The sequence below is a fragment of the Geotrypetes seraphini genome, chromosome 2, assembly GCF_902459505.1.
Source record: "Geotrypetes seraphini chromosome 2, aGeoSer1.1, whole genome shotgun sequence".
Classification (NCBI taxonomy): Eukaryota; Metazoa; Chordata; class Amphibia; order Gymnophiona; family Dermophiidae; genus Geotrypetes; species Geotrypetes seraphini.
This window is the reverse complement of record NC_047085.1, coordinates 117,656,845-117,683,046: the sequence shown is the minus strand read 5'-3', so window position 1 is coordinate 117,683,046 and position 26,202 is coordinate 117,656,845. Positions and strand designations below refer to the sequence as shown.

Here is a 26,202-nt window from a genome sequence, read left to right as displayed (position 1 = left end):
ACTGCTTGCCCTGGATCGGTAGCATGGCTTTTGCTACTCCTTGGATTTTGGCCAAGTTCTAGGGACCTGAACTGGCCATCGTGAGAATGGGCAACTGGGCTTGATTGGTCTGACCCAGTAAGGCTATTCTTATGTTCTTACATAAAGGTAAAATAATACATCTTAGCAGTAGCCCATGTTGCTAGCTTTCGCCCTTAGGCATATAAAGTATATTATATAATGGCTTTGTAAAATCAGGATATAGAAGTTTATGCAAAATTAATATCTATGAGTACGTGCCGGTTTATGTACTTGTAAAACCTAAATAGTGCTTCTAAAATAAGATAGTAGTAAGCTGACATTACTTCACCTGCTTAACATTCCCTAATATAAGAGGGCTACCATTTTGAAGAAAAATGCAACAAATCAAGTTATTTTGCTTCGTCATTTCAAAATAAAATGAGAAAAATCACCTCTGAATTTTTTTTTGTTTGTTCTGTCTGTATTAGCACACACTATCCCCTGAATTATATATATATGGTACCCAGACTTCATTTATATTTTCAATTTGACTGAAATATTGTTCTCCTTTGGGAAGACAAGTGATCACCTGGATGTCTATCGTTCACCTCCCTATTTTATTATTTAGAATTTGGCTCACAACTTTTTCAGTAGTAGCTCTAGGTGAATTATATTCAAGTACACTTCTCCCTCCGTATTCGCTGTGATAGGGGATTAACAGAACCACAAATACAGAAAAACCGCAAATAACTTTTTCATGTTATTCGCTGTTTTCTATTAAAAACCATCATGAATATGGTGAAACCATGAATAACATGGTGGGAGACCTGGCCTGTTCCTGAAGGAGAGGCAAAACACGGAGAAGAAAGTGCTGGGAATCGGTGATTTCTCTATGCAAGCTGATGTAATTTGGGAGGAGGAGCCAGCAAGCTAAAAACCATGAATAATCGAAATCGCGAATACTGAAACCGCGAATACGAGGGAGAAGTATACATGCGGTATTTCTCTGAACCTGGAGGCAATAGAGCAGTGTCCCGCAAACATTTCAACCAGCAGCACACTAAACCTGGTGCCCTGGCAGGAAGGCACCCGGAAGTACATGGACATCAATGTGATAATGTCACGTGCATGCGTGAAGGCCCTCCAGCCGTGACCCTGAAGCTGTCACTTCAGTGGGGGATCCTGGAGGAGGGGAAGTGCGGGGAAAGGAGGAGAGATGCTGGCGAGGAGGAGAGTCGTTGGCACCAGCAGACTGCCTGCAGGACGTGCCTCTCACTGAAAAAAAGGCACATCCTATAAGCAATCAGCCAGCACCTCTCTTCCTTACCGGCATCTCGTTGGGGCATACCTGGAATTTGCTCTGACACACTAGTGTGCCATGTCACAAAGTTTGTGATACACCGCAATAGAGGGTTAAGTGGCCCGACCAAGCTTGTATTTATATTCTTCTAGATCATTTACCAATAACAAATTGATTCACTAATAATAATGTTAATCATATGTTTCTTCAGTTCCTTTGAATGTGCTGTAATGTGTGATTTGAGCAAAAAAAAATAAAGTATATAAGCTACTGTATAAACTGGAATGTTTCAAAATTCAAGCTAATTGTTGCTTTTTCCATCTGTAAAGGTTGACACATTTAAAATTATGGCAAACTGTGTAGGAAAACTTGAACGAATTGAAATTGGACATGATGGGAAAGGATTTGGTAAGTTTCAACAGGCAAATCATTCATAAGTTAATGTAACATAATGTCTGCTGATTTCTTTCGTTCTTTCCTTCCTCAGGCCCTACAATTGTCCCTTCCTCCCTCCTGTTCCCCTCACTGCCTTTCAGGCTCTGCCCTCTTCTGCCCCCCTCCCCCTCCAAGCCTGACTGCCTGCCCGCCCGCCCGCTGGATTTATTTACCTCCTGCTGCTGCTACTGTGAGGACACATCTCGGACTCCTAGCTCAGCAGCACAGCACTCAGAAGGGCCAGGCGGGTGCAGCGATTGTACGCTGCCGGCCCAGAAGCCTTACCCCCAATGTCAATTCTGACGTTGGTGAGAAGGTCCGGGGCTGGCCTTTTCTGTATGACCTTGTACTTTTAATGGCCAGTGCATTATTATTGTGAACCGCCATGAACTGATGGTTTGGCAGTATATAAAAATAAACTATTATTATTATTATTATTATGTTCTGTTCCAGCAATTAAATTGCTTGTTCCAGTAGGAACTTATCCAAAGTTGTCTTTAATCCCTGAAGGGTGCTTTCCCCTATAACAACCTCTGGAAGAGCGTTCCAGTTTTCCACCACTCTCTGGGTGAAGAAGAACTTCCTTACATTTGTATGGAATCTTTTCTCTTCTAACTTTAGCGAGTGCCTTCTCGATCTCTTCACCTTGGAGAGGGTGAACAGTCTCTCTTTCTCTAGTAAGTCAATTCCCTTCAATATCTTGAATGTTTCAATCATGTCCCCTCTCAGTCTTCTCTTCTCAAAGGAGAAGAGGCCCAGTTTCTCTAGCCTCTCATTGCACAGCAACTCCCCCAGTCCCTTAACCATTTTTGTCACCCTTCTCTGGACCCTTTCGAGTAGTACTATGTCCTTTTTCATGTACGGCGACCAGTGTTGGACGCAGTATTCCAGGTGGGGGCGTACCATGGCCTGATATAAAGGCATGATAACCTTTTCAGATCTGTTTGTAATCTCCTTCTTAATCATTTCTAGCATTTTGTTTCCCTTTTCACCACCGCCGCACATTGCGCGGACGGTTTCATTGACTTGTCTACAAGTACTCCCAAGTCTCTTTTCTGGGGACTCAAAAGAGTGTAGTCAAGAAAGCTAAACTGGGTAAGAAGGTGCATCTCTACACAATACTCAGGCAGGGGAATTACAAGGGAATGATAAAGCATATATTGGTGCTTAGCAGGTAGGGATTTAACTGAGTAGATATGGCTCATGGACAATTAAATTGCTTGTTCGGGGCTATTAAGTGTTATTGAATATCTGCACTGACAGCTAAACTGAAAGCCAGCTATTCTGTGGGGGTCAGCAGAGTCAGCACTTATGTGGTTAAAGGCCAATTCAGCATTTTAGGCTGTAAAGTTAGGTCTTTTTTAGACAGGATGCTTGCATTTCAAGCAAGTAAACAACAGTCCTGGTTGGGCAACTATATTAGTGGAGCAAAATTGTCTTAAGGCGCCTTCCGAAAATAAATTAAGACAATATTATTTGATAAATTCATCTCTTAATTTGATGTTTTATTCCCAAAATAATAATTTTACTGCATTAACTTAAATTTTTATTGTCTTTTAGTTAATATGCTGTATTCTTGCTATTAATATTTTGTATTTCACTGATTGTCCAGCTTTTCTCTTTTGTGTAAACCGCCTAGAATTCTTTTGATTGAGGCGGTATAGAAAAATAAAGTTATGTTATGTTACTTAAGCTTAACACACAAACCGGACCGTGAAAAAGTCAGTCCCATCTTTAAATGATGTCATTTAGTTGGATAAGTGCTGAATATTGCACTTAACTGCACAAGAGATAGATGGCCACATGTACCCGAATATTCAGTGCTGGTGCTTAGACACAGCCCATTATTGAATATTTAGGAATAATGCCAGCAGCGGCTATAAAAACTTTCACTGCTGTCTGCCTTCTATTTCTGCACGCATACATTTATAGAATTTTATAGTTGTATATGCAGAGAAAGCTGTATAAAACTATCTTCTAACTGTTTGCATGTCTAACTTTGCCAGCCAGATTTTGGCTATGTTAATTTGATATTCAGTAGAATCTAAATCAAACTGGCTGTTCACCTCTGAAAATCAATTACAGGCTAAGGGGCTCATAATCAAAACTTAAACAGGTCTATAAACCTGCCAGTCAGGCACTAGGCCCCTCCCCGGTGTATCCCACAATACACCGGGAAGGGGAACAGAGGTGGTGGGTTGTTGGAGGGTGCTGCTTGGTGGCGGGAGGGAGTGGGCATCTCTCCCGCTGCCATGGGAGCAGTGCTTGACTTCAGCAGCGGGAGGAAGTGGGCATCTCTCCCATTGCTGTGTGTGTATGTGTGTGTGGGAGGGTGCTTGACTTTGGTGGTGGGATGGAGTGGGCATTTCTCTCACTGCTGTTTGGGGGGAAGGGGAAGTGTTGATTGACCGGCAGTGGGAGGAAGTGGGCATCTCTCCTGCTGACCTTTGATTTGTTGTTTATTTTTAATTTTTGCATTTATTCTGTGCATTTGCCCATCATTATCACCAGCGATGGGCACATGCAAATTTAGCGAAACTTTGTTACTCTCTGCAAAAATCATTTGCATGCAAGGTTTATGGAGAATGACTCACCTTTTTGAAATCGTTACAATAATGGCTGTGTGTAGCGGCCCATCAGATTTTACAGCAAAGTTTTAAGAATCTAGCCCTGAGCTCCTTATATTTCCACCTTAACCTGTCTCTCCTCTTCCCCCATTCTCTATTTCTGGGGACCCTCATTCTCCCTGTCTTGCCGGATCTTGGGGTAATCTTGGGTAATCTTTGACTCATCTCTCTCCTTCACATATCCAACAGACTGCCAAAACCTGTTATTTCTTTCTCTACAATATCGCTAAAATGGGACCCTTTCTTTCTGAGTGAACTGCCAAGAACCTCATCCGTACTTTCATCACCTGTCACCCCTAGACTACTGCAACCTGCTTCTCACTGGCCTTCCATTAAACCAACTCTCTCCCCTTCAGTCTGTTCAGAACTCTGCTGCATGCCTCATATTCTGTCAATGTCACTATGCCCACAACAGTAGTATTAGGTCTAATGGAGCAATGGATGACTGAATTTAGACTGAAGCTTAACTCAGAAAAACAAAGTTTTTTGTAGCTTCACCGTGCCCGTGCGTATAAATAAATTCAGCTATCCTATTCAATCTACCATTAAGGTTTTGGAAATAATACTGGACCAGGACTTGACTATGAAGAACCAGGTGAACTCTTTGGGTATAAAGGGTTTCTTTACTCTTTGGAAGCTTTGGTTCGTTAGGGCGTATTTTGATGTTTCATCATTTAGAGTTTTGGTACAGTCTCTTATACTAAGCCGGCTTGATTACTGCAATATTGTCTATTTGGCAATTTCCCAGAAGAATATGCAACAATTGCAAATAATACAAAATGTGGTAATCAGGCTGATTTTTAGGTTGAAGAAATACGATCACGTAACACCCTCCTATCGAGTACTGCATTGGCTGCCAATGGAGGCGCGGGTGAAGTTTAAGTTTGGTTGCTTCTATTTTAAGGTTTGGTTTGGTTTAGCTCCCAAATATATAATTGAGCTTTTCTCTTTTGCAACCAACAGACATAAGAGAAACTCACATCTGAATTTTGTTTTTCCGCCTGTTAGAGAATGTAAACTTAAAAAACATCATCAAATTTTTTTTCATATCAAGCAGCGTTATGGGGTAAGGATTTAGAATAATTGTTTTTGCTTACTGACACTTATGGGGAATTTAGGAGACATCTAAAAACATATGTGTTTTCGAAGTAATTAGGCAGCTAATTCATAAAAATTTTATTATGCACTATTTTGATCATTTTAGTGTCTCTAATTATTGGCTTTTAACTTTTTTAGTTCTATTCAACTTTTTATTGGTTGGTTTTTTTTAACTATTGTAAACTGCATAGAACTTTACGGCCTTGTGGTATATACAGTGGTGCCTCACACAACGAACTTAATTCGTTCCAGGAGCAAGTTTGTTATGCGAAAAGTTCGTTATGTGAAACGCGTTTTCCCATAACAATACATGTTAAAAAAAATAATTCGTTCTGTAGCATAAAATATGCTAAGATGACATAAAAAAAGATAAATTTTTGGTTATTATTTTTATTTAGATACATCTAAAAACATAATTGTTTTTTAAAACAACACACATTTTTTAAATTTAAAGACAGACTAAGTAGAGTCTAATTTTACAGTGAGAGAGGGCAGAGTCTCAGCGGCAAAAACTGGGACTTAACTGTTCATTTTTTTTTTTTTCTACCGTGTTTCCCCGATGATAAGGCAGGGCCATCAAATAAGACAGCCCCCCCTTTTTAGAAAAAAATGTAAAATAAGGCACCCCCCCGCAAATAAGCCACCCACCGATACCTGCGCTTACCCGAATCGGGTGGTACGGTGGGTGACTCCGTGTGGTCCCTGGCACCCCCGACACGATCGGGGCAAGAGGGAGCTCAAGCCCTCTTGCCCCCCCGACTCCCCGACACGATCGGGGCAAGAGGGAGCTCAAGCCCTCTTGCCCCCCCGACTCCCCGACACGATCGGGGCAAGAGGGAGCTCAAGCCCTCTTGCCCCCCCGACTCCCCGACACGATCGGGGCAAAAGGGAGCTCAAGCCCTCTTGCCCCCCCGACTCCCCGACACGATCGGGGCAAAAGGGAGCCCAAGCCCTCTTGCCCCGCCGATTCCCCAACTCCCCGACAATATCGGGCCAGGAGGGAGCCCAAGTCCTCCTGGCCACGGCGACCCCCTAACCCCACCCTGCACTACATTAGGGGCAGGAGGGATCCCAGGCCCTCCTGCCCTCGACGCAAACTTCCCCTCCCCCCAACGACCGCCCCCCCCAAGAACCTCCGACCGCCCCCCCAGCCGACCCGCGACCCCCCTGGCCGACCCCCACGACACCCCCAACCCCCTTCCCCGTACCTTTCTGTAGTTGGCCGGACAGACGGGAGCCAAACCCGCCTGTCCGGCAGGCAGCCAACGACGGAATGAGGCCGGATTGGCCCATCCGTCCCAAAGCTCCGCCTACTGGTGGGGCCTAAGGCGCCTGGGCCAATCAGAATAGGCCCGGGAGCCTTAGGTTCCTCCTGGGGGCAGGGCCTGAGGCACATGGTCGGGTTGGGCCCATGTGCCTCAGGCCCCGCCCCCAGGAGGGACCTAAGGCTCCCGGGCCTATTCTGATTGGCCCAGGCGCCTTAGGCCCCACCAGTAGGCGGAGCTTTGGGACGGATGGGCCAATCCGGCCTCATTCCGTCGTTGGCTGCCTGCCGGACAGGCGGGTTTGGCTCCCGTCTGTCCGGCCAACTACAGAAAGGTACGGGGAAGGGGGTTGGGGTGTCGTGGGGGTCGGCCAGGGGGGTCGCGGGTCGGCTGGGGGGGCGGTCGGAGGTTCTTGGGGGGGGCGGTCATTGGGGGGAGGGGGGGTTTGCGTCAAGGGCAGGAGGGCCTGGGATCCCTCCTGCCCGTAATGTAGTGCAGGGTGGGGTTAGGGGGTCGCCGTGGCCAGGAGGACTTGGGCTCCCTCCTGGCCCGATATTGTCGGGGAGTTGGGGAATCGGCGGGGCAAGAGGGCTTGGGCTCCTTTTTGCCCCGATCGTGTCGGGGAGTCGGGGGGGCAAGAGGGAGCCAGGCGGAGAGAGGGCAGTTAAGCGCAGTGCCTGCGCGGAAGGATGCAGCTCGGGCGACTTCGTTGTGTGAAACGAAGTTCGTTGTACGAATCAAGACATAAAGTTCGTTGTGCGCAGCGTGCGCTGTGCGAGGCGTCCGTTGTGTGAGGCACCACTGTATATTGATTATTATTATTATCATCAATTCACTTCATTGGCTCCCTATCCATTTCTGCATACAGTTCAAACTCCTCTTACTGACTTACAAGTATATTCACTTCGTAGCTCCTTATTATCTCTCCTTCTCTCCTTTCTCATCTCTTTTCACCCCCCTCCCCCCCACCCCCCACCACACACACAGGCACTCCACTCATCAGATAAGTCTCTCTTATCTTTACCCTTCTCCTCAACGGCCAAATCCAGACTCCTTTCCTTCTACTTTACTGCACGATATGCCTGGAACAGACTTGATACGTCAAGCTCCATCTTTGGCAATATTCAAATCCAGACTCAAAAGCCCACTTCTTTGAAGATGCTTTCAATTCCAAACTCCAATCTACCTTCTAAGCACCAATATCGATCTTATATCATTCCCATTGTAATCCCCTTTCCTGAGCACTGTGTATTAATGCACCTTCTTGTCCAGTTTGCCTGTGCTGACCAGATTGTAAGCTTTATTGAGCAGGGACTGTCTCTTCTATATTTTGATATATAGTGCTCCGTATGTCTAGTAGCACTATAGAAATTATTAGTAGTAATAATAACTTTGGCACATCCCTGACCACCATGCCACTCCTATGTCCAAACCTCCTAAAAGTTGTGCATGACAGATTTGCATGCACAGTTTCTAGAATACTAAGGGCAGTTGCGTATGTAACTGTTAATTAGTACCAATTAGGACATGTTTACCTACTATTGCTTGCTAATAACAATTATATCCTTATTATTAAATTAACTTACACTTATGACTGACTTTATCCTTTAACTTGCACATGCTAATTTTCCTGCTAAGTACAAATATGGATTCTCTTTTTTTTAAAATAGAATTGGGGGAGGGGGGGGTAAATGACCTGTCCAAGTTCAAAAGGAACAGCAGTGAGATTTGAATTCTGGTTCTTAACCCACTGCTCTATTAGTTTACTCCCCGATTTTCCTTTCTAGCATTACCCAAGACACATAACTGGAAAGGTCTATTCTTAATCTGGCTTGAACTGTGGGCATTGTGGAACCCCTATGCCTTCTTTTAGCTGGGTTAGGATTGGTCAGTTTTCAGACAACACTTTTACCCTGCAAAATCGGTATTTACTTGGTAAAAAGCTTTCTAGCATTCTTTTGCCCATGCATGTATAAGTATCTCTGGGCTTAGGGAATTACCTGAGATGAACTTTCCTGTATTGTGAACAATGTGGTAAATTTATTTTTTGCAGCCTTCTTTTTGTTCTTTGTCTGCAGTGTCACAAAGATTAAAAATCTAATATACAGGATTAAGCAATCTTAGGAATAGTGCAAGCACAAGCAGCTACTTTAATTTCAGCAGAAAAAAATAATAATTTTTCCTAATTAGTTTTAAGGTATATACATGAAAGGTCCTTGAACATATTCAACCAAGAACAGCTGAAAACAAAGGCACTTAGTATTGTTTATTATAACATCTCATGAAGATATATTTAAAATTTACTTGCTACTGGTCCAAAAGATATCCAGATATTATTTCTGAAAAATAAGTGCCCAACATTAGACGATCATAGGATAGTCACAGAGCTGGAAGAATATTTTTCTGTAATTAAAAGAATATCTACACTTTGAAATGAATAATGCTTCTTATTGATTTACTTAGCTCACAATATTTCCTACAAAAAAGCTTTGCATTAATTGTGAACCTCGGCATTTTTATTGCTCAGCCACAGAATGGAAATTAATCTATATTAACTTCTAACTATAGATAACACTTGACACAAAGGAAACATGTAGTAAACCAATTTCAGGAATTTGCCTTGATTAATTTGGTATCTTAATTTTCCAAATTATACAGATTCTTATAACACTTGCTAGTATCTCTCTTTTTTTTTTTTAAATAAAAACATTCAGGCCAGTATTTAAGAGGACATATACAACAGCACCCAGTAAATCAGGGGTGTCCAATGTCGGTCCTCGAGGGCCGCAGTCCAGTCGGGTTTTCAGGATTTCCCCAATGAATATGCATGAGATCTATTTGCATGCACTGCTTTCAATGCATATTCATTGGGGAAATCCTGAAAACCTGACTGGACTGCGGCCCTCGAGGACCGACATTGGACACCCCTGCAGTAAATGTATGATGTGATATTTTAATGCAGCTCGGTAACTATCCATTTCACCACAGCTCAATTGACAGTGCAATTCACTAACCCGTGGTGTCTTAGAACTGTGAATTAATACCTTGCACAATAAACATAAATTTGCATTGCTATAGACAAGAGCATCATACAGTCTTAGCCACAGTAATGATAGATAGTTGCCTTGCACTGTGCCCTATGTGCCCCTTTCCACTTATAATATTACTCTGCTTATGGGTGTATGCTCCTTTGCAGTTGCTAATAAAGATAATTTTTTTTTTAAAAACCCAACATATGTTTAAGCAAAAAAAAAAAATGGTGAGCCTCAAGACAGACCTGCTATTCCATAAAGGGGGTAGCATAAAGTGAAAATCTTACCGAGGAAGTACTTCTTCACAGAAAGAGTGGTAGACCATTGGAACGAACTCCCGGAGCAGGTGATCGTGGCCAACAGCATACAAGATTTTAAGAAAAAATGGGATGCCCTTGTCGGATCTCTACGAGGGTAGTGTAGAGGTGATGCCACCTGTGAGTGACCCCTTGGAGGGTAGTTTGGGGAGGGATAATAGAGTGGGCAGACTTGATGGGCTATGGCCCTTTTCTGCCATCATCTTTCTATGTTTCTATGTTTCTAAATTGGATTTAAACATTGCTAACGGTGGAGAAGAATCAAGATGGCGGCAGCCTGGAGTCTGTTGTAACATCGGAATCGGTAGCGTTTCTTTTTTGGAGGAGTTCCAAAGATGCCACACTCTAAACGGAAGGGTAGTGTCCGTCCCGAACCCACTGCAGTGAGGACGTCTACCCCAATGCAAAGAACTATGCTTGATTTCACAACAGTCTCCCTCAATCCTACAGAAATACCTGGAGGTGTGCCCGAGCGTTCTTCAGCTGGAAGAGAGGCAGGAGATTCGGAGCTGGAGATATCTCTCTCCCCTTTAGCATCCATTCCGCCGCCGCACCCTGCTCAGCTCGTGAGCCTGGTGGGTGAACCTTGCGCCGAAGTGAAGACAGGGGAAACCTCGATGCAGAGGGCTGAACTTGAGAGAATTTGCAGCGAACAGGGAAATTTGAATGCCAGTTCGGTTCCCGGCTCTGTATCATCAAAAACGACGGCGACTACCCTTGAGAAGATATGGGAATCTTTTGAGGGGTTGAACTCTCTGGTGGCCAGGTCAGTCCAGGAAATATCCACCCTGGTAATTACTGTTAATGTCTTGAGGAAAGCTTTAACAGCAACTAAAGAAGAATTGTCCTCAGAAATTGGTAATGTAAAAGGCAATGTTGTTAGTATCCAGGCCGTAACTAACAACCTGGTTAAGGAGAGGTTACTTTTGAACAGGAAAATTGAACAGATAGAGAATCATAATCGAAGACTTAATCTTCATTTTTTTAATTTTCCAAAGGCTTTTGGTGTGGCGCCTTTAGATATGTGGAAGCAATACTTAATAGAAGTTCTAAATATTTCCTCTGAACATATTCCGCCAGTGAACTGAATTTATTATCTACCTCTTAAGAAAAAAAAGATGACTCTACACCAGAAGTAGAAACACCTTCACAATTAGAAAAGTCTTTAAATGTAACAGAATTATTGAAAACAACATTGTCTGATTCTACAGAAAGGGCTACATTGCTTATTTCACTTGTCTTTGAACAAGATGTAAATCTTATTATGAGGCTTTACTTTCGTAACCCTCAGACTTTGTATTATGGGAAAAAGGTTTCAATATTCCCTGATATCACAAGAACTACACAGGAGTGGAGGAAGTTATTTTTAGCAATGGGTGCTGAGACATTGACTCTCAGAGCAACATTTCTACTTGCATATCCATGCAAATGTTTGATAAAATATTTGGGAGTACGATATGTCTTCTATACTCCAGACCAATTGCGAGCTTTTCTGGACTTGAAAAACTTGGCAGCTGGAAAGATTCAATGAATGGCAATTAGGATAATGGGATTGGGTTGTTAAGCCTATGCCTTTGTGTTGATATTTTTATCTTTTCTTCTACTGGAGTTTCTCTTCACTCCTTTTTCTTTTCTTCTCTACCTCTTTCTAATTTAGTGCTCTAAGAAAGATTGTTTATTATTTTCTGGCTTAGCAGCAATTGCTAATTTGTATTATTATTTTTATCATCTATATTTCTTAAAACAAGAGTTTATCTTGTGAAGTATGTATAAATTCCAAAATAAATAATAATTTTTTAAAAACATCGCTTTCATATCTCCCCTCTCCCACCTTTCCTCCAAAGTATACAGATTGAGATCTTTAAGTCTGTCCCCATAAGCCTTATGATGAAGACCACACATCGTTTTAGTAGCCTTCTTCTAGAATCTAGACCAATTCCATCCTTTTAAAATCTTTTTGAAGGTGTGGCCTTCAGAATTGTACACAGAAATGCTTTGCTGTCTAAAAGGGGGTCCTGCAAAGTTCTTAGCCCAACCAAGAAGAAAATGACGTGGCTTTGGTTCAATGATCTGAAACAATGTCAAAAATGTAGAATTTTGTTTCTGCAAATTGGCACTTAACGAAATAAAATAGCACTCTTATAAGCAGCAGTGGCAAAATAACGCTCAGAATTTAGGAAGTTGATTGGTTGGGCTGAGAACTTTTCAGCACCCCTTATATTCCACATTGCAGTTAATCAAGCGTTGAAACCAATGTCTCTATACTGCCCCCTTCTGAAGTCATACTGATATGGATCCAGTCTCTTCCACAAATGAAAAAATCAATGAGCTGTTTGAACACCACCTTCTCTATAACCTTTCACGGTATTGGTAATATTAAAATAGGGCAATAACTTCCTAGCACAGATAGATCCACATTTGAATTTTTAATGGAAGTTAATGGAACTATACCTACAGTATACTAAGTCCTTTTCATAATTGTCTGAATTACCAATGCCACATCCTCTGCAAGCTGAAAATAACCACAGAGGAACAGGAATCTATCACTGCCTTCGTTGAAGGCAATGATCAAATAATTTTAATTTAATTTAATGTGGTGTCTTATATACTGCTAAATCTCCCAAAGGATTCATAGCAGTTTACAAAACAATTAAATTGACTTAAGTAATGGTCAAAAATCTAATCAGGTACTTTGAATTTCCCTCTCTGTCCCAACGGGCTCACAATTTTAACTATTGTACCTATGAAATAAATAATTACTTACATTTATCTATATAAAGAGAAGGAAGAGGGAAAAGATAATATCATAAATTCAATACTATAGGTGTGTAAAATGCACAGTAGAAGGGAAAACTTCAATATTGAAGAATCCCAAATAAAAAATCCTAAAAATAAATAACAAAATTAAGCCCAACAAAAATAAAAATAAACCCCAGTCATTCTCACTACCCACAGTCTTAGTCAGCTTCTAATTCTATGTCCTCAACTAAGCCAGGCCAGCTTGGGACAGTACCACAACAGCTTCAATTTCCCTGCTCCTGAAAGGCTGGAACCAAATGCTCCATCTCCGCCAGCTGGCTCTGAGAGAGCAGAATGAAAAGAGGTGGACTATCCTCCCATGGGACTCTAGAAGAAGTCGTGAAGTAGGAGCTGGATGCATGCAGAAGATCTGGGCTGAAAGCTGGGTGTAAGAAGCATTCTCCATGCCATTAGGGCAGGAGCAGCCATAAAGGCTGATTCATTTTAAATGGTTTGTTAGATGACCTCTTAATGATCATCATATCTACTTCATTCACTAACAGAAAGAAAATCTGTTCACACATTCTTACTCTTCTCAGCCTGCACCACTGATCCTTCCAAAGTATAGGCACCTAGCACATGTATTCTGTATTTTACAAATGCCATACATGTACCTCAGAAAACTTCTCCATTGCCATGTGCAACTGTTGTGAGTCACATACAACTCTTGGCCAACTTCTCCTTTGGACTGGGAGGTTGGAAGGGTTCACAGTCATAAGCGCGCAAGACAAAGGCGTGCCGACATTACAGAGCAGACAATTGAGCGCAAGACTCCAGTGTGCCACCGTAAAAGTTTATTTTAAAGAGCTCCGAGGAGGGGGGGTGAGGGGGGAACCCCCCCCAGTTTACTCAATAGTGTTCGTGCTGCCGTTGGGGGGAGTTTTGGGGAGTTGGAACCCCCCATTATAGAGGAAACTTAACTTTTCCCCTATCATTTAGAGGGAAAGTTAAGTTTTCTGTATAATGTGGGGGGTTACACCCCTCTCCAACGGCAGCGCGAACACTGTTAAGTAAAGGGGGTTCCCCCCCACACACACACACCCTCGGAGCTCTTTAAAATAAACTTTTAGGGTGGCATGCTGGAGTCTTGTGCTCAATTGTCTGCTCTGTAATATCGGCGCGCCTTTGTCTGGCGCGCTTTTGTCCCGTCGCCGGTTGGAAGAGTGCTTGAGCCACAGCAGTAACAGCTCCAATGCTCATAGGAATTCTATGAGATTCAGAGCTGTTACTGCCATGGCCAACACTAAAAATCACGCTATGGTTTGGTAAAACGGGAGGGGGGATTAAGTGTCAACAGGCAGCTCTATTGCAAGCTTATGGCTTTAGACCCAAATTGTAAAAAAAAAACCACATAACTTTGGGGTCTTTTACAAAATGATTACCTTCTGTTAACTGCTTCAGGGTCCACAGGAATAAAATAGGCCCCTTGGGAGATAATGTACTAAATGGTAGTGAAAGACTCTCTTTGTGTTTATTTATTTATTTAAAAATTTATATACCACATATTGGCTATGCGGTTTACAAATTAGATACATACCTTATCTGTTAAAAAATATATGTGTTTGTTTTTTATTTCAGGAAGTGGATGGTTTCTTGAAAGAGTAGAAATCACAGATCTATCAACAGATGAAACATATAGCTTTTCATGTAAGAGGTCAGTATGCTTTACCGTAGTGGTCTCCATTTTTTTACAAGAGGGCTGCAGTGTGAATATGAGAAAGCTCTGAGGGCCATCACAAGATTTCAAGTTTAATTTTGTAAACCGCTTTGACTTGCTTATTCAGACTGGGTATTAAACATTAAAAATTAATACTAATGTTGATTCTACAACACTTTGAGGATATGTTTTAAAAACTCACTTTATTTTGGATCGTCAATAGTAGAAAATTCCATAAATGAGACACCTGAGTAACACACTTAAGAGATTGTTTGCTATATCAAGTAGGCAATATTGAAATGAACACATTTACAGGATTTGAAGAGTATTTCAGCCAACTGTTTGAGGGCTGCAATGGAGGACTGGGGCCTCGTGTTGGAGACCACTGCTTTACCAGTTCTTTATTCCTATGGGCTATGGGGCTAGTTTTCAGTGGTAGGTGAACCCCATAACATAGATGGTTCATAAAAACATAGAAACCTGATGGCAGATAAAGGCCAAATGGCCCATCTAGTCTGCCCATCCGCAGTAACCATTTCTCTCTCTCTGAGAGATCCCACGTGCCTATTCCAGGCCCTTTTAAATTCAGACACAGACTGGTTCAACTGTGGCTCCAAGGCTTTAGAAAGTGCGGACGCTTTTTTTTTAGTTCAAAGGTTTTATTGGTACACAAATGGTAACTAAGACATGATACCATCAAGTTGCATGAATAATAACAGTAATCATATAGAGAGCAAATATTCCTGATTGATCAATGCCTATCTTATGTGACAAAAACTAGCACAAACTCCAGCAGCATATTACTAAAGGATGAGAAACAATTTCCCTAAAAGAGCATCATGACAAGACACGTCTAGTGCCTAGTCATAATAGAAATGCACTTCTCCCTCCGTATCCGCTGTTTCTGTAACTGCGGATTCGCTTATTCATGATTTTTCGGAAGCTGACTCCACCCCCAAAAATTACATCATCATTAAAGTTATTTTTCCTTTTACTGTACCGATAAAAAAGTGTATCGCTTACCATTCACTCTGAAAATCGCTGCAACCATGCTTTCTCCCACAAATTTGCTGCTTCCATGCTTCCTAGTGTGCACTGAGAAAAATGCTGCTTCCCGGCATCCATAGGGAGAAAGGCTTCTAACCAGCATGCCTGCCCAGAAATCGCTGCTTGCCTGCCTGCCTGCCTGCCCTGAAATCGCTGTAGAAAAGTTATTCACAGTTCCAGTAATAAAAATGGAAGGCTTTTTCTAAAAACCAGAATAACATTAAAAAAGTTATTCGCGGTTTTTCCGTATTCGCGCCCGCATCCTCCACGAATACGGAGGGAGAAGTGTAAAACATTATGTAACTGGATGACATGACTCAAAATCGGAATGCCAACGGTCTAATTTCATTTACAATAGGAATTAACAGGATTCCATATTTTCAGGTATGCATGAGTAGAATTGTGTTTCTCTGCTATAACACTTTCAAATTTGGTAGTGAAACAGACTGTGTTCCACCATATGATGTATTCTACTTTACACGTGTTCAGAGTCACAAAATCAAGAGTTAAAGGAAGACCTGTAACGGGTATCAGACCACCCAACAAACACCTTATGTTTGTCGGAAAAATTCCTCATTTACCCAACGGTGCCTCCACCTCCTGTTTTGTTCATTATTTAGGCTTTTTATCAAACGATTTTTTTCATTGCTTATTTCACTATTGTAATTCTTTTATATTCTTTTATATTATGCATATCTCATATGAAAAACCTTTTACTTAGCTTTTTTGCATTGCAATCCCCAAACGCCAACGCGTTTCGATAATCTTTATCAAGACGAAAATGGGGAAAATTTATGTAGAACAAACGTCACATACCAACCATCGGCAAAAAAAGGCTTTTTTTGCCGATGGTTGGTATGTGACGTTTGTTCTGCATAAATTTTCCCCATTTTCGTCTTGATAAAGATTATCGAAACGCGTTGGCGTTTGGGGATTGCAATGCAAAAAAGCTAAGTAAAAGGTTTTTCATATGAGATATGCATAATATAAAAGAATATAAAAGAATTCCAATAGTGAAATAAGCAATGAAAAAAATTGTTTGATAAAAAGCCTAAATAATGAACAAAACAGGAGGTGGAGGCACCGTTGGGTAAATGAGGAATTTTTCCGACAAACATAAGGTGTTTGTTGGGTGGTCTGATACCCGTTACAGGTCTTCCTTTAACTCTTGATTTTGTGACTCTGAACACGTGTGATCTGGATATAACCTGTCAGTATTAAGTGAATTTTGTAGTTGATATGGTATTCTACTTTAGACACTTTTTGTCCTAAAATTAAGTGTCACTTAGGTTCCTAAAACTGAGGCAGTTAAATTAGATCTATTAGGGTAGAGAGGATAATTATATAAAGCATTTTCCATGTTTAATTATTTATTCAATTTTCTATACTGTTCTCCCAAGACAGCTCAGAATGGTTTACATTAATTTATTCAGGAACTCAAGTGCTTTAAATGGATGCCCGGGAGTATCGGACTGCACATTAGTGGCCCAATGCGGGTGGGGTGGAAAAATAAATCAGTTTGCAAGATTGAGCACAAGTTGCATTATTCATTTATCCCAAAAGTGTCTTTTTCCTCTTTTTTTTCTCTGCTTCTTTTTATTGTAGTTCTTGTAAACCACATTGAAACCTATTTCAGGCCATTTGACTATGATTTCTTGACATAGGCCAGGGGTGGGCAACTCCGGTCCTCAAGGGCCGGAATCCATTCGGGTTTTCATGATTTCCCCAATGAATATGCATTGAAAGCAGTGCATGCAAATAGATCTCATGCATATTCATTGGGGAAATCCTGAAAACCCGACAGGATTGCGGCCCTCAACCACCGACTTTGACACCCCTGCCTGATTAATGCCTCTATGACCATACCACACCCCCTCAGAGAAATATTCTTAAAATTTGAATAATGCATGGTTTAGTATGTAGAAATATGAAAAATACCGCAAAACACTTCAACACATTTCTGTAGTAACCTGTTACTACAGGAATTGTGAAGATATTTTATAAAAACACATAGGCATCTATGTTCACTTTATTAAAAAGCCCCAAATAGGTGGCTATTGTAACATCACCCTCATTTTATATTACGCCAATTGTCTATTTTCTTCTTTTCAAGGTGGCTGGCTAAGGATGAGAATGATGGCAGTACTGTGGTAGAGCTTCACAGTGACATATTTTCTTGAATATTTCCTAGACATACTTCTTCAATTGTCCTCTAACATGTCATCACTTATGTTTGTTTTGATTTTTTTTTTAAACTTGCAAATAATAATTTAGTAGTTGTAAGACAATGTTGTTGATTACAAGCCACACATGGATTTTCTTAATGAAGAATTAAAATCACTAATAAATTGCTTGTAAATCAAGATCTCAAATAATTGACAGGTTTTTACAATTTCGTAATGTTAATTGATTCAAATATCTGTTTGCCTGTATAAATAACTGATATGTGAAATTATATTCTAGCATAAAATAACATTCTCGCTTCTTTTGCAAATACTGGAGATAATTTTTGTTTTTTTTAAATAAATGTTTGTTTTTTAAAAATAAATGTTTGCTTTTCTCATTTTCATAATTTATTCATGACATTTGTAGATATATTTCAAAGTATATTGTACACTTTAATGGTACATATGGATTAGCTGATGCCAGCAGGGTTTTCCTTTTCCTTAAAGTACTGAAGACCTTAATAAACAACAGTCTTAAATACTGGCTTAGTCTCTGATATACACAAACTAGAATGGGTAAAGAATTCTACAGTTTTGCCTACTCTGGGGTAATAAAGATGGGCTCGGGGCTGAGCACTCTATAAACAACTGCTGCCTAACCAGCCAATCGGGACGCATGTTTGTTTGTGTTTTTTTAAAACCTCCTGAGACAGGCTGTGTACATTGTAGACACCTCCGGAAGCCTAGGCCTTAGGCCAGCCTAAGTTCGCCATTAGGCTAGGTGTAGGTATGCCTTGACCCAGAAGTAGCGTTAAGCTTGCTTAGGTGGCTATACATGCCTCCCTAGGCTGGATTTCAGGGCAAGACACCCCTTCATCAAGGACCGGACCAGAAAAATAGAAACGCCGTGAGGCCCTCTCACACCCAGACTCCACAGCGTTTCTATTTTTCTGGTCTGGTCCCTGATGAAGGAGTGTCTTGTCCTGAAACCCAGCTTGGTTGGACCGTAGTTGGACACAGAAATAGAATGCACAAATCATCTATGAACATTAATGCACTTTTCCATTATTAGCTTTACACCCAGCTAAGTACTTGTATTAATTTTTCAATTTGATCACCTGTGGGTCTGCGGGATTAGCATTAGTGGGGTCTTGTATGTCATATGGAAGTTATTTCTTTGTCACTTCTTTGACGTGAATATTTTTCACTTAATTAATTTATTGCACAAATTGCACACTTGGAGCGGCCCGATGATGGTGTGTAGCTGACCCTTTTAGTAGTGCTGGCTCTGTATTATCAAGAGCATTAGAACACTCAGCTGAGCAGTTCTTTAGAGCTACAACCCCACACTGAAGGTGCTCCTTCACTATTTAAATATTTAAATATCTAAAAAGTTTGATTATTTAATTTTATGTGTGGAACTTGAGGCTCCTTTTACTAAGGTGCGCTAGTGTTTTTAGCGCATGCAGGAAATTACCGCATGATATGCTTCTAAAACTAATGCCAGCTCAATGCTGGCATTAAGGTCTAGCACGCACTGCAATGTAGTGTGCGCTATTATGCGTGTTAAAGCCCTAGCGCGCCTTAGTTAAAGGAGCCTTTGGTGGTGACTGTTATTCTATATGATATACAATATCTAAGGCAAACCCCTCCTTTTTGTATTGTGACTTTCAAGTATCGTTTTTTTTCCCAGGGGCTTTATTGTTGTTACGTGTCTGGAACCAGCAGCTTCTATGAAGATCCAGATGTTTGATACTATCCTATCTGTAAACAAATGAAAGGAAGCAAAACCCTAACTTCCCTGGATGAATGCAGGCTAAAGTCAGTGTCTTCTTAGGTTAAGGCTATATATTTCTAACTAAATGTGCAAAAGAACAGATAATGCTTTAATCCCTAAGCTGATACTTTAATGAAAACCAAAAACAAAATGCTTCTGATATGAAATTAGCTCACAGAGTTTGAACACATATATTTACACAATATCTGAGCCACCTCAGTTTTATTTGTATATCCAAGTACTGTATTTTTGATTCAGAAATAATGAAATTCCTCAGAAACAGTCTCACACACAGAGCCTGATAGTATATCAGAAATATTGACTGGAAACAGCTCTGCACCATAGAACTTCTTAGAATTCTAAGTCAAGAGATCATTCTTAAAGCTTAAGACCTTCAGTTCTCAAAATAAAATTTAGCTTCTAAAAATTGTTTCAGATTCTCCAAGCTTCCCACAACTGTATATACTGGTTAAGGTGTCAGCAGATTAGTAATCAGAAAAGACTGCAGGAATGAACTCCAACACTACAGCAGAAAAAGAAGCTGAATGCTAAATTAAATATAAAGCGTTTATTTTAAACATCAATAATATCAGACAATCTGAGTTGAATCAGTGGTCTTACACAGTGTAGGGATTAAAATTTCCCAGTACTTATTACTTCCTTTTAGCAACAGGAGTCACAAAAATCCAGTTTAAATTCTGAAACACACTTTAAAAGTTGTTATGAATTTTCCTTTGATATATAACTCCAAACTTTTATCAAGCTGTGCTATATGTTTTTAGTGTAGGCCGGTGTGGTAAATGCACCAACGCTCATAGAATACCTATGGATGTCAGAGTACTTACCTCATCGGGCTGCACTAAAAACCTCTAATTCAGCTTGATAAAAATTGGGGGAGGGGGGTTAATTTAGAAATCTCAATAAATCATGAGAACCAGCAGATATCAGATAAGTTCTTGACCCACAACTCACACAAAGTTAGCTGTATCCTCCTTCAAAGCCTTCTCATTACAGACTCAACAGCCCATAAGCAGGTTTAGGGCTTCTTTTACAAAATGGTGGTAGACAGGGCCAGATTAAATGGAATGGGCCTAGGGCCCGAAAATGTCAGAGGGGCCTGCCAGTGCAACCCCAAAGCCCCTCCCAAATGTCCCTGACACTCCCTGACTGCTTCCTTGGATTCGCCGGCAGCACTCTAAACAGGCTGCTTTGTGGCCTTCTCCCACCGGTGATTCCCTTTGCCCCATCACTGATGCTGCCGACACTGCTGGAGGGAGGTTTGTCGGTCATCTTGCAGTGGGAGGGTCGGCGGGGTTCGGATGGGAGGGAGAGATGGAAAGATAGGAGGGTTAGCAGGGGTTTAGCTGCATGGCGGGGGGTAATAGAAAGTTGCTGCTCAAGGGTTCTACTGCATGGGGGGATGGGAGGAAGGGAGGGAGGGATAGAAAAATGCCATGCAAGGAGTCAAGATGGTGGCAATATAAGAAGCTGGATGGGGGAAGAAGAGAGTTAGTGAGATTTTGAAGAGGTGAAGAAAAGGGGTGGCAATCTGTGGGTAGACACAGTGAAAAGAGGGAAACTGAGGACTGAATAGTAAGAGAGAATTTAATTTAGGCAGAAACAGAAAATAGAGAAGACAGAGATGCCAGAGCATGGAGGGGAAGGAGACAGAAATATCAGATCTGGCAGACCAACTGTTTTTGGGGGCAGCTGGTGGCATCTTGGGTGGTTTGATATAACAAATCATCTGACATAACCAGATGGTTCCATTCACAAAACAGAAGAGTTACGTCCGGGTAATTTGACATTATAGACTCAATAAGTTTGCAGTACTTCTTTGCTTTCCACACTGGCTCTAAACCTGAATCATTTCTCCTGGCCTTCTGCAGGTCAGATTTACTTAAAGAAAGTAAACCAACTTAGGCTGTTGATATTACTACTACCACTACTACCGTGTTTCCCTGAAAATAAGACAGGGTCTTATATTAATTTGTGCTCCAAAAAAGACACTAGAGCTTATTTTCGGGAAAATATGGGTAGTAGTAGCAGCAGTGGAACCTCACCGACCCTCCCTCCTTGAGCATGACATATCTGCGAAGCCTTACTCTTACTGTTGTGGAGCTGCTTGCTGAGTTCCTCCTCGTTGCAGCTCTGCCGACTTAAGCCGTTCTTTGACGTTGCCACGCTGAAGTAGAACCTGCGCAGGGTCACAAGCTCGGCTACAGCATCAAAGTTGTTGCGTACCAGACCTTGGACCGCCGGAGCCCGCAGTCTGCAGAGGGGTCTCTACCAGCCACTGCCGGTGCTCTAGCTTTCTGCTCCCCACCGGTACATGACCAGTGAGTTGGGGGCTACCATGGGTCTTTTTGGCGCTGCCTAAGTAGCCCTCGCTGCTACTGCTGCCACTGCTTTCTCACAGCGAGTTGGGGCTGGCGGCGGTGACTATTGGCCTCTGGCTCTTCCCGTACTTGGCCTTGTCTGCAGCCAGTCTCTCCACAGCACTCATCCTCACCCGCAGGTAATCGGGCCCCTGCCACTGTTTTTGGAGGTAGAGTGGAGGAGAGGAAGGGAAAGCACTAGTGTCATGGATCTTAACTAGGGCTTATTTTTGGGGTAGGGCTTATTTTCGGGGAAACACGGTATTTATCACTTATATAGCACTGACCTATGTAAGGCAAACACAGCACTGTACATTTTCACATTTAATAGATGGTATATGCCACAGGTAGGATGGTGACAAACAATCCCAGTGAGGTAACTGCTTTACCCTAACTAGTAGGATGCCACAAGGCTCTGACCCCATCTTCTGGTACTTGCACCCATGGGTCAGAAGAATTACTGCTGTACATTCTCCTTGATAGTGCATCAGCATCAATCTTTACTCTTTCCGGGCAGTATTTCAAACAAAAAGTCAAATGTAGCCAGTGCAGCAAGCTGCCTATAACCAGTAGCATTGAGTTTGGCTGTAGTCAGCACATATGTAAGTAGACTGTTGTCAGTGCATATTGTGAATTTGGACCCAGGGATCATATTCTCAATTTCTGCTGCAGTCTGCTAGAACAGTGTTTTTCAACCTTTTTTGGGCAAAGGCACACTTGTTTCATGAAAAAAATCACGAGGCACACCACCATTAGAAAATGTTAAAAAATTTAACTCTGTGCCTATATTGACTATATATAAAGTAATTCTCTTGAATAGGAATCAAATAAACACAAAGAAAGTATTTTATAATTACTTTATTATGAAATATTAAGTAAACAGAATAGTGAAAAATTATAAAATACTTTATTCAGTGCGAAACCTGGGCCTGTTTGGCTGAACACAAAGCTGATATTCTGGCTGGAATCGAAGAAAGACACACACGTAGCTCTTCGTCAACAGCTCTCAGTCTATCTCTGTATTTGGTTTTTATAGCATTCAAAAATAGACAAATATACCCTCCATCCTTTTTATTAAACCACAATAGCAGTTTTTAGCGCAGGGAGCTGCGCTGAATGCCCAGCGCTGCTCTTGACGCTCATAGGCTCCCTGCGCTAAAAATCACTATTGCGGTTTAGTAAAAGGTGACCCTATTGTAAAATATAGACAGCAGATATAAATTCAGAACTGTGCATAGTAAGTGAAGGGAAGTTTTCATCTCTGGGAATTTACCCAGTTAACTATTAAGTTATTTGGGCAAATTCCTTTGAAAACTGTGGTAATACTGCCTCCACTTTGCTAAATCTATATACCGTATTTGCCGGCGTATAAGACGATCCCCCAACTTTTACAGTTAAAATATAGAGTTTGTTATATACTCGCCGTATAAGACTACCCCGTCTTCCGCACACCTTCTGCACAACAAATAAAACTTAAAAGAACATCAGAATTTATTTCAACAATTTTAATTAATTCACTAAAGCTGAATAGAACAATAAACCCATGGGAGCTGCCATGCTATTTGTTTTCTAAACTGTTAACCAAACTGAAACTGTCAATGATAGAAGGAAGATAACACATAGAGGGAGAGAGCAAGTGCCGGGCAAGTCCCTAGCAAGTTTGCTGGCATGACAGTTTCCCTTTAAAAGCCTTCAAAAGCCTCCTGTTCGCCCCCGCAACTTCCTTAAGGGCTAGACTCCACACACGGCCGCATGTGCGAGAGACGTAGTAAAGAGAAAAGGGGTGGAGCCAGAGCGCCGCTGCTTCCCGCTGCGCAGGATGAAGGAGCTGGCACCCTTGTCACACTGATGTCCCGCCATGGCCCCGCTGATGTCCCGGCAGGTTTACTAGTACCGTAAGCACCGTAAGGAGGTAAGGAAGGAGATGTTAGGGCATGTAAAGTAAGGGCATGTAAACCAGTGTTCTTCAACCTTTTTACACCCGTGGACCGGCAGAAATAAAAGAATTATTTTGTGGACCGGCAAACTACTAAGACCGAAATTTTAAAAAACACATTTTCGCCCCATCTCCGCAAGCTCGGTCCCCACAAACCATCTGATCCCATCTGCACAAGCCTCAGTTATGATTTTATATTGAACGTATTTTATTAAAGTATAAAAAGAAACAATATTCTGTACAATTGTCATTTTATAAATATAAATATTCAGAACAAGGACCAACAAAACCCCTGTCTCCCCTCCCCTTCACATATATCCCCTCTACTATCAAGAAAACTGAACAAGCCAAATTATTACAGAATGCTACACAGAAATATCATGCTAACAGAATACTGCAGTCACACATGACAGGAATAGTGTTAGGCTTTGCAGTCCACAGTTATGTCTCTAGCAGGATATATATTTCAAATCTGATATATTGTAATGACAAAATAGAAATAAAATGATTTTTTTCTACCTTTTGTGGTCTCTGCTTTCATCTTCTTTCCACTCTTCCTTCCAGCATCTGCCCATTCCATCCACTGTCTGGCCTCTCCCCCTTCCATATGTATCTGACTTCTTTCTATGCCCCTCTCCCCTTTCCATCCAGCCTGTGCCTCCTCTCTCCTTTTTACATCATTCATTCCAGCTTCACTGCTTTCTTCATTTTTATCTCTCCTACACCAGATCTAGCATCTTTATCCCTCTCTCATTTCTCTGCTGACCCCATTTCCAGCATCAATCTCTCTCTACTTTCTCATTCCTGTCTCTCCCCTTTCCCTCCTCTAATCTCCCTGCCAGCTGTTTCCTTCCTTTTTACCTTCTCCCTTCCCTCCTCCCCCCTATCCAACAGTAGCTCTCTTCCCAACTCTTTCCCTCTTCCCCTCCCAGCAGCATCTCTCTTTCTACCTCTCTCCAGGTGCAGTAGCAGCTCTCCCTTTATCCATCAGCTTCCCAGCCTCTAACAGTGGCTTCCTCTCCTTCCAGCAGCTCTCAGTACTTGCCTGCAGCAGTGATTTCCTTAGGCAGCCTTGGGTCCGTTGCCGCCTCTGAGGAAAGGGGAAGTTGCCAAAGTGAATCACTGCCCTGGTAAGTACAGAGCTGCTAGGAGAGGAGACAGCCACTGTTGAAGGCTCCCCATGATCTTACTCCTGCTGTGCCCTGCACATTCGCGACCCCCCCCCCCCCCCAAGCCGGCAAAAACAGCTTTGCACCGCAGGCCCAGCCGCCCAAGACGAGTCGGAGGCCCCTACCCGCCGCATCCTGCACGTGGGCAGACTCAGCACAAACGCTGCTGATGGCCCCAATCGACACACTGACCTCCCCGCGCACGCTGACCATCTTCTCTCTGCCTGCACTTTCCCCGCGGCCCTCTTCGGCGACTCAGCAGGGGCAGCGATCAAGACAGGCTGCAAACGTCGGGACATTCCCTCTCTGAGTCCCGCCTATTTTGTTTCAACTTCCTGTTTCCGCATAGGCGAGACTCACAGAGGGAATGACCGCCTGTCTTGATCGCCCGAGGCTGGGAGGAACAGAAGATTTCTGCAAACACCATCGGGGCAGAAAATTTAACGGGTCCATCTCGCCGGTCCTGTGCGGACCGGCAGGAATTTTCTGCGGACCGGCACCGGTCCGCGGACCGGCGGTTGAAGAACTGTGATGTAAACAGTACCCGGCGTATAAGACGACTCCCGACTTTGGGGAGGATTTTAAGGTACTGAAAAGTCATCTTATACGCCGGCAAATGTATGTATGTATGTGCCGCGATCACGCAAAAACGGCTTGACCGATTTGAACGAAACTTGGTATGCAGATCCCTCACTACCCAGGATGATATGTTCTGGGGGTCTCGCAGCCCACCTGCACACGTGGGCGGAGCTACAAACAGATAATCGGATTTCACCCATTCATGTCAATGGAAAAAATGTAAAGAGCTGCCAACGCAAAAACGGCTTGCCCGATTTGAACGAAACTTGGTATGCCGATCCCTCACTACCTGGGGTGATATGTTCTGGGGGTCTCACGGCCCTCCTGCACATATGGGCGGAGCTACAAACAGAAAATCAGATTTCACCCATTCATGTCAATGGAAAAAATGTAAAAAGCTGCCATTCTCACAGTAATTCACAAACGGCTTGACCGATTTGAACGAAACTTGGTATGCAGATCCCTCACTACCTGGGGTGATATGTTCTGGGGGTCTCGCGACCCACCTGCACACGTGGGCGGAGCTACAAACAGATAATCAGATTTCACCCATTCATGTCAATGGAAAAAATGTAAAAAGCTGCCATTCTCACAGTAATTCAAAAACGGCTTGACCGATTT

At 42.2% G+C, this 26,202-nt stretch overlaps 1 protein-coding gene across 2 annotated transcripts in view; it reads left to right on the top strand.

The window, feature by feature from the left end:
- The window catches only part of RP1 (RP1 axonemal microtubule associated), a 627,806-nt gene extending 609,698 nt beyond the window's left edge, over window positions 1-18,108 (top strand). For both annotated transcript variants that reach the window (XM_033933654.1, XM_033933653.1), the window contains 3 exons: window positions 1,630-1,708; window positions 14,452-14,527; window positions 17,691-18,108. In XM_033933654.1, coding sequence (XP_033789545.1) covers window positions 1,630-1,708; window positions 14,452-14,527; window positions 17,691-17,757 — 222 coding nt within the window. In that variant the 3' untranslated portion in view covers window positions 17,758-18,108. The remainder of the gene's footprint in view (window positions 1-1,629; window positions 1,709-14,451; window positions 14,528-17,690) is intronic.
- The last annotated feature ends 8,094 nt before the right edge of the window (window positions 18,109-26,202 follow it).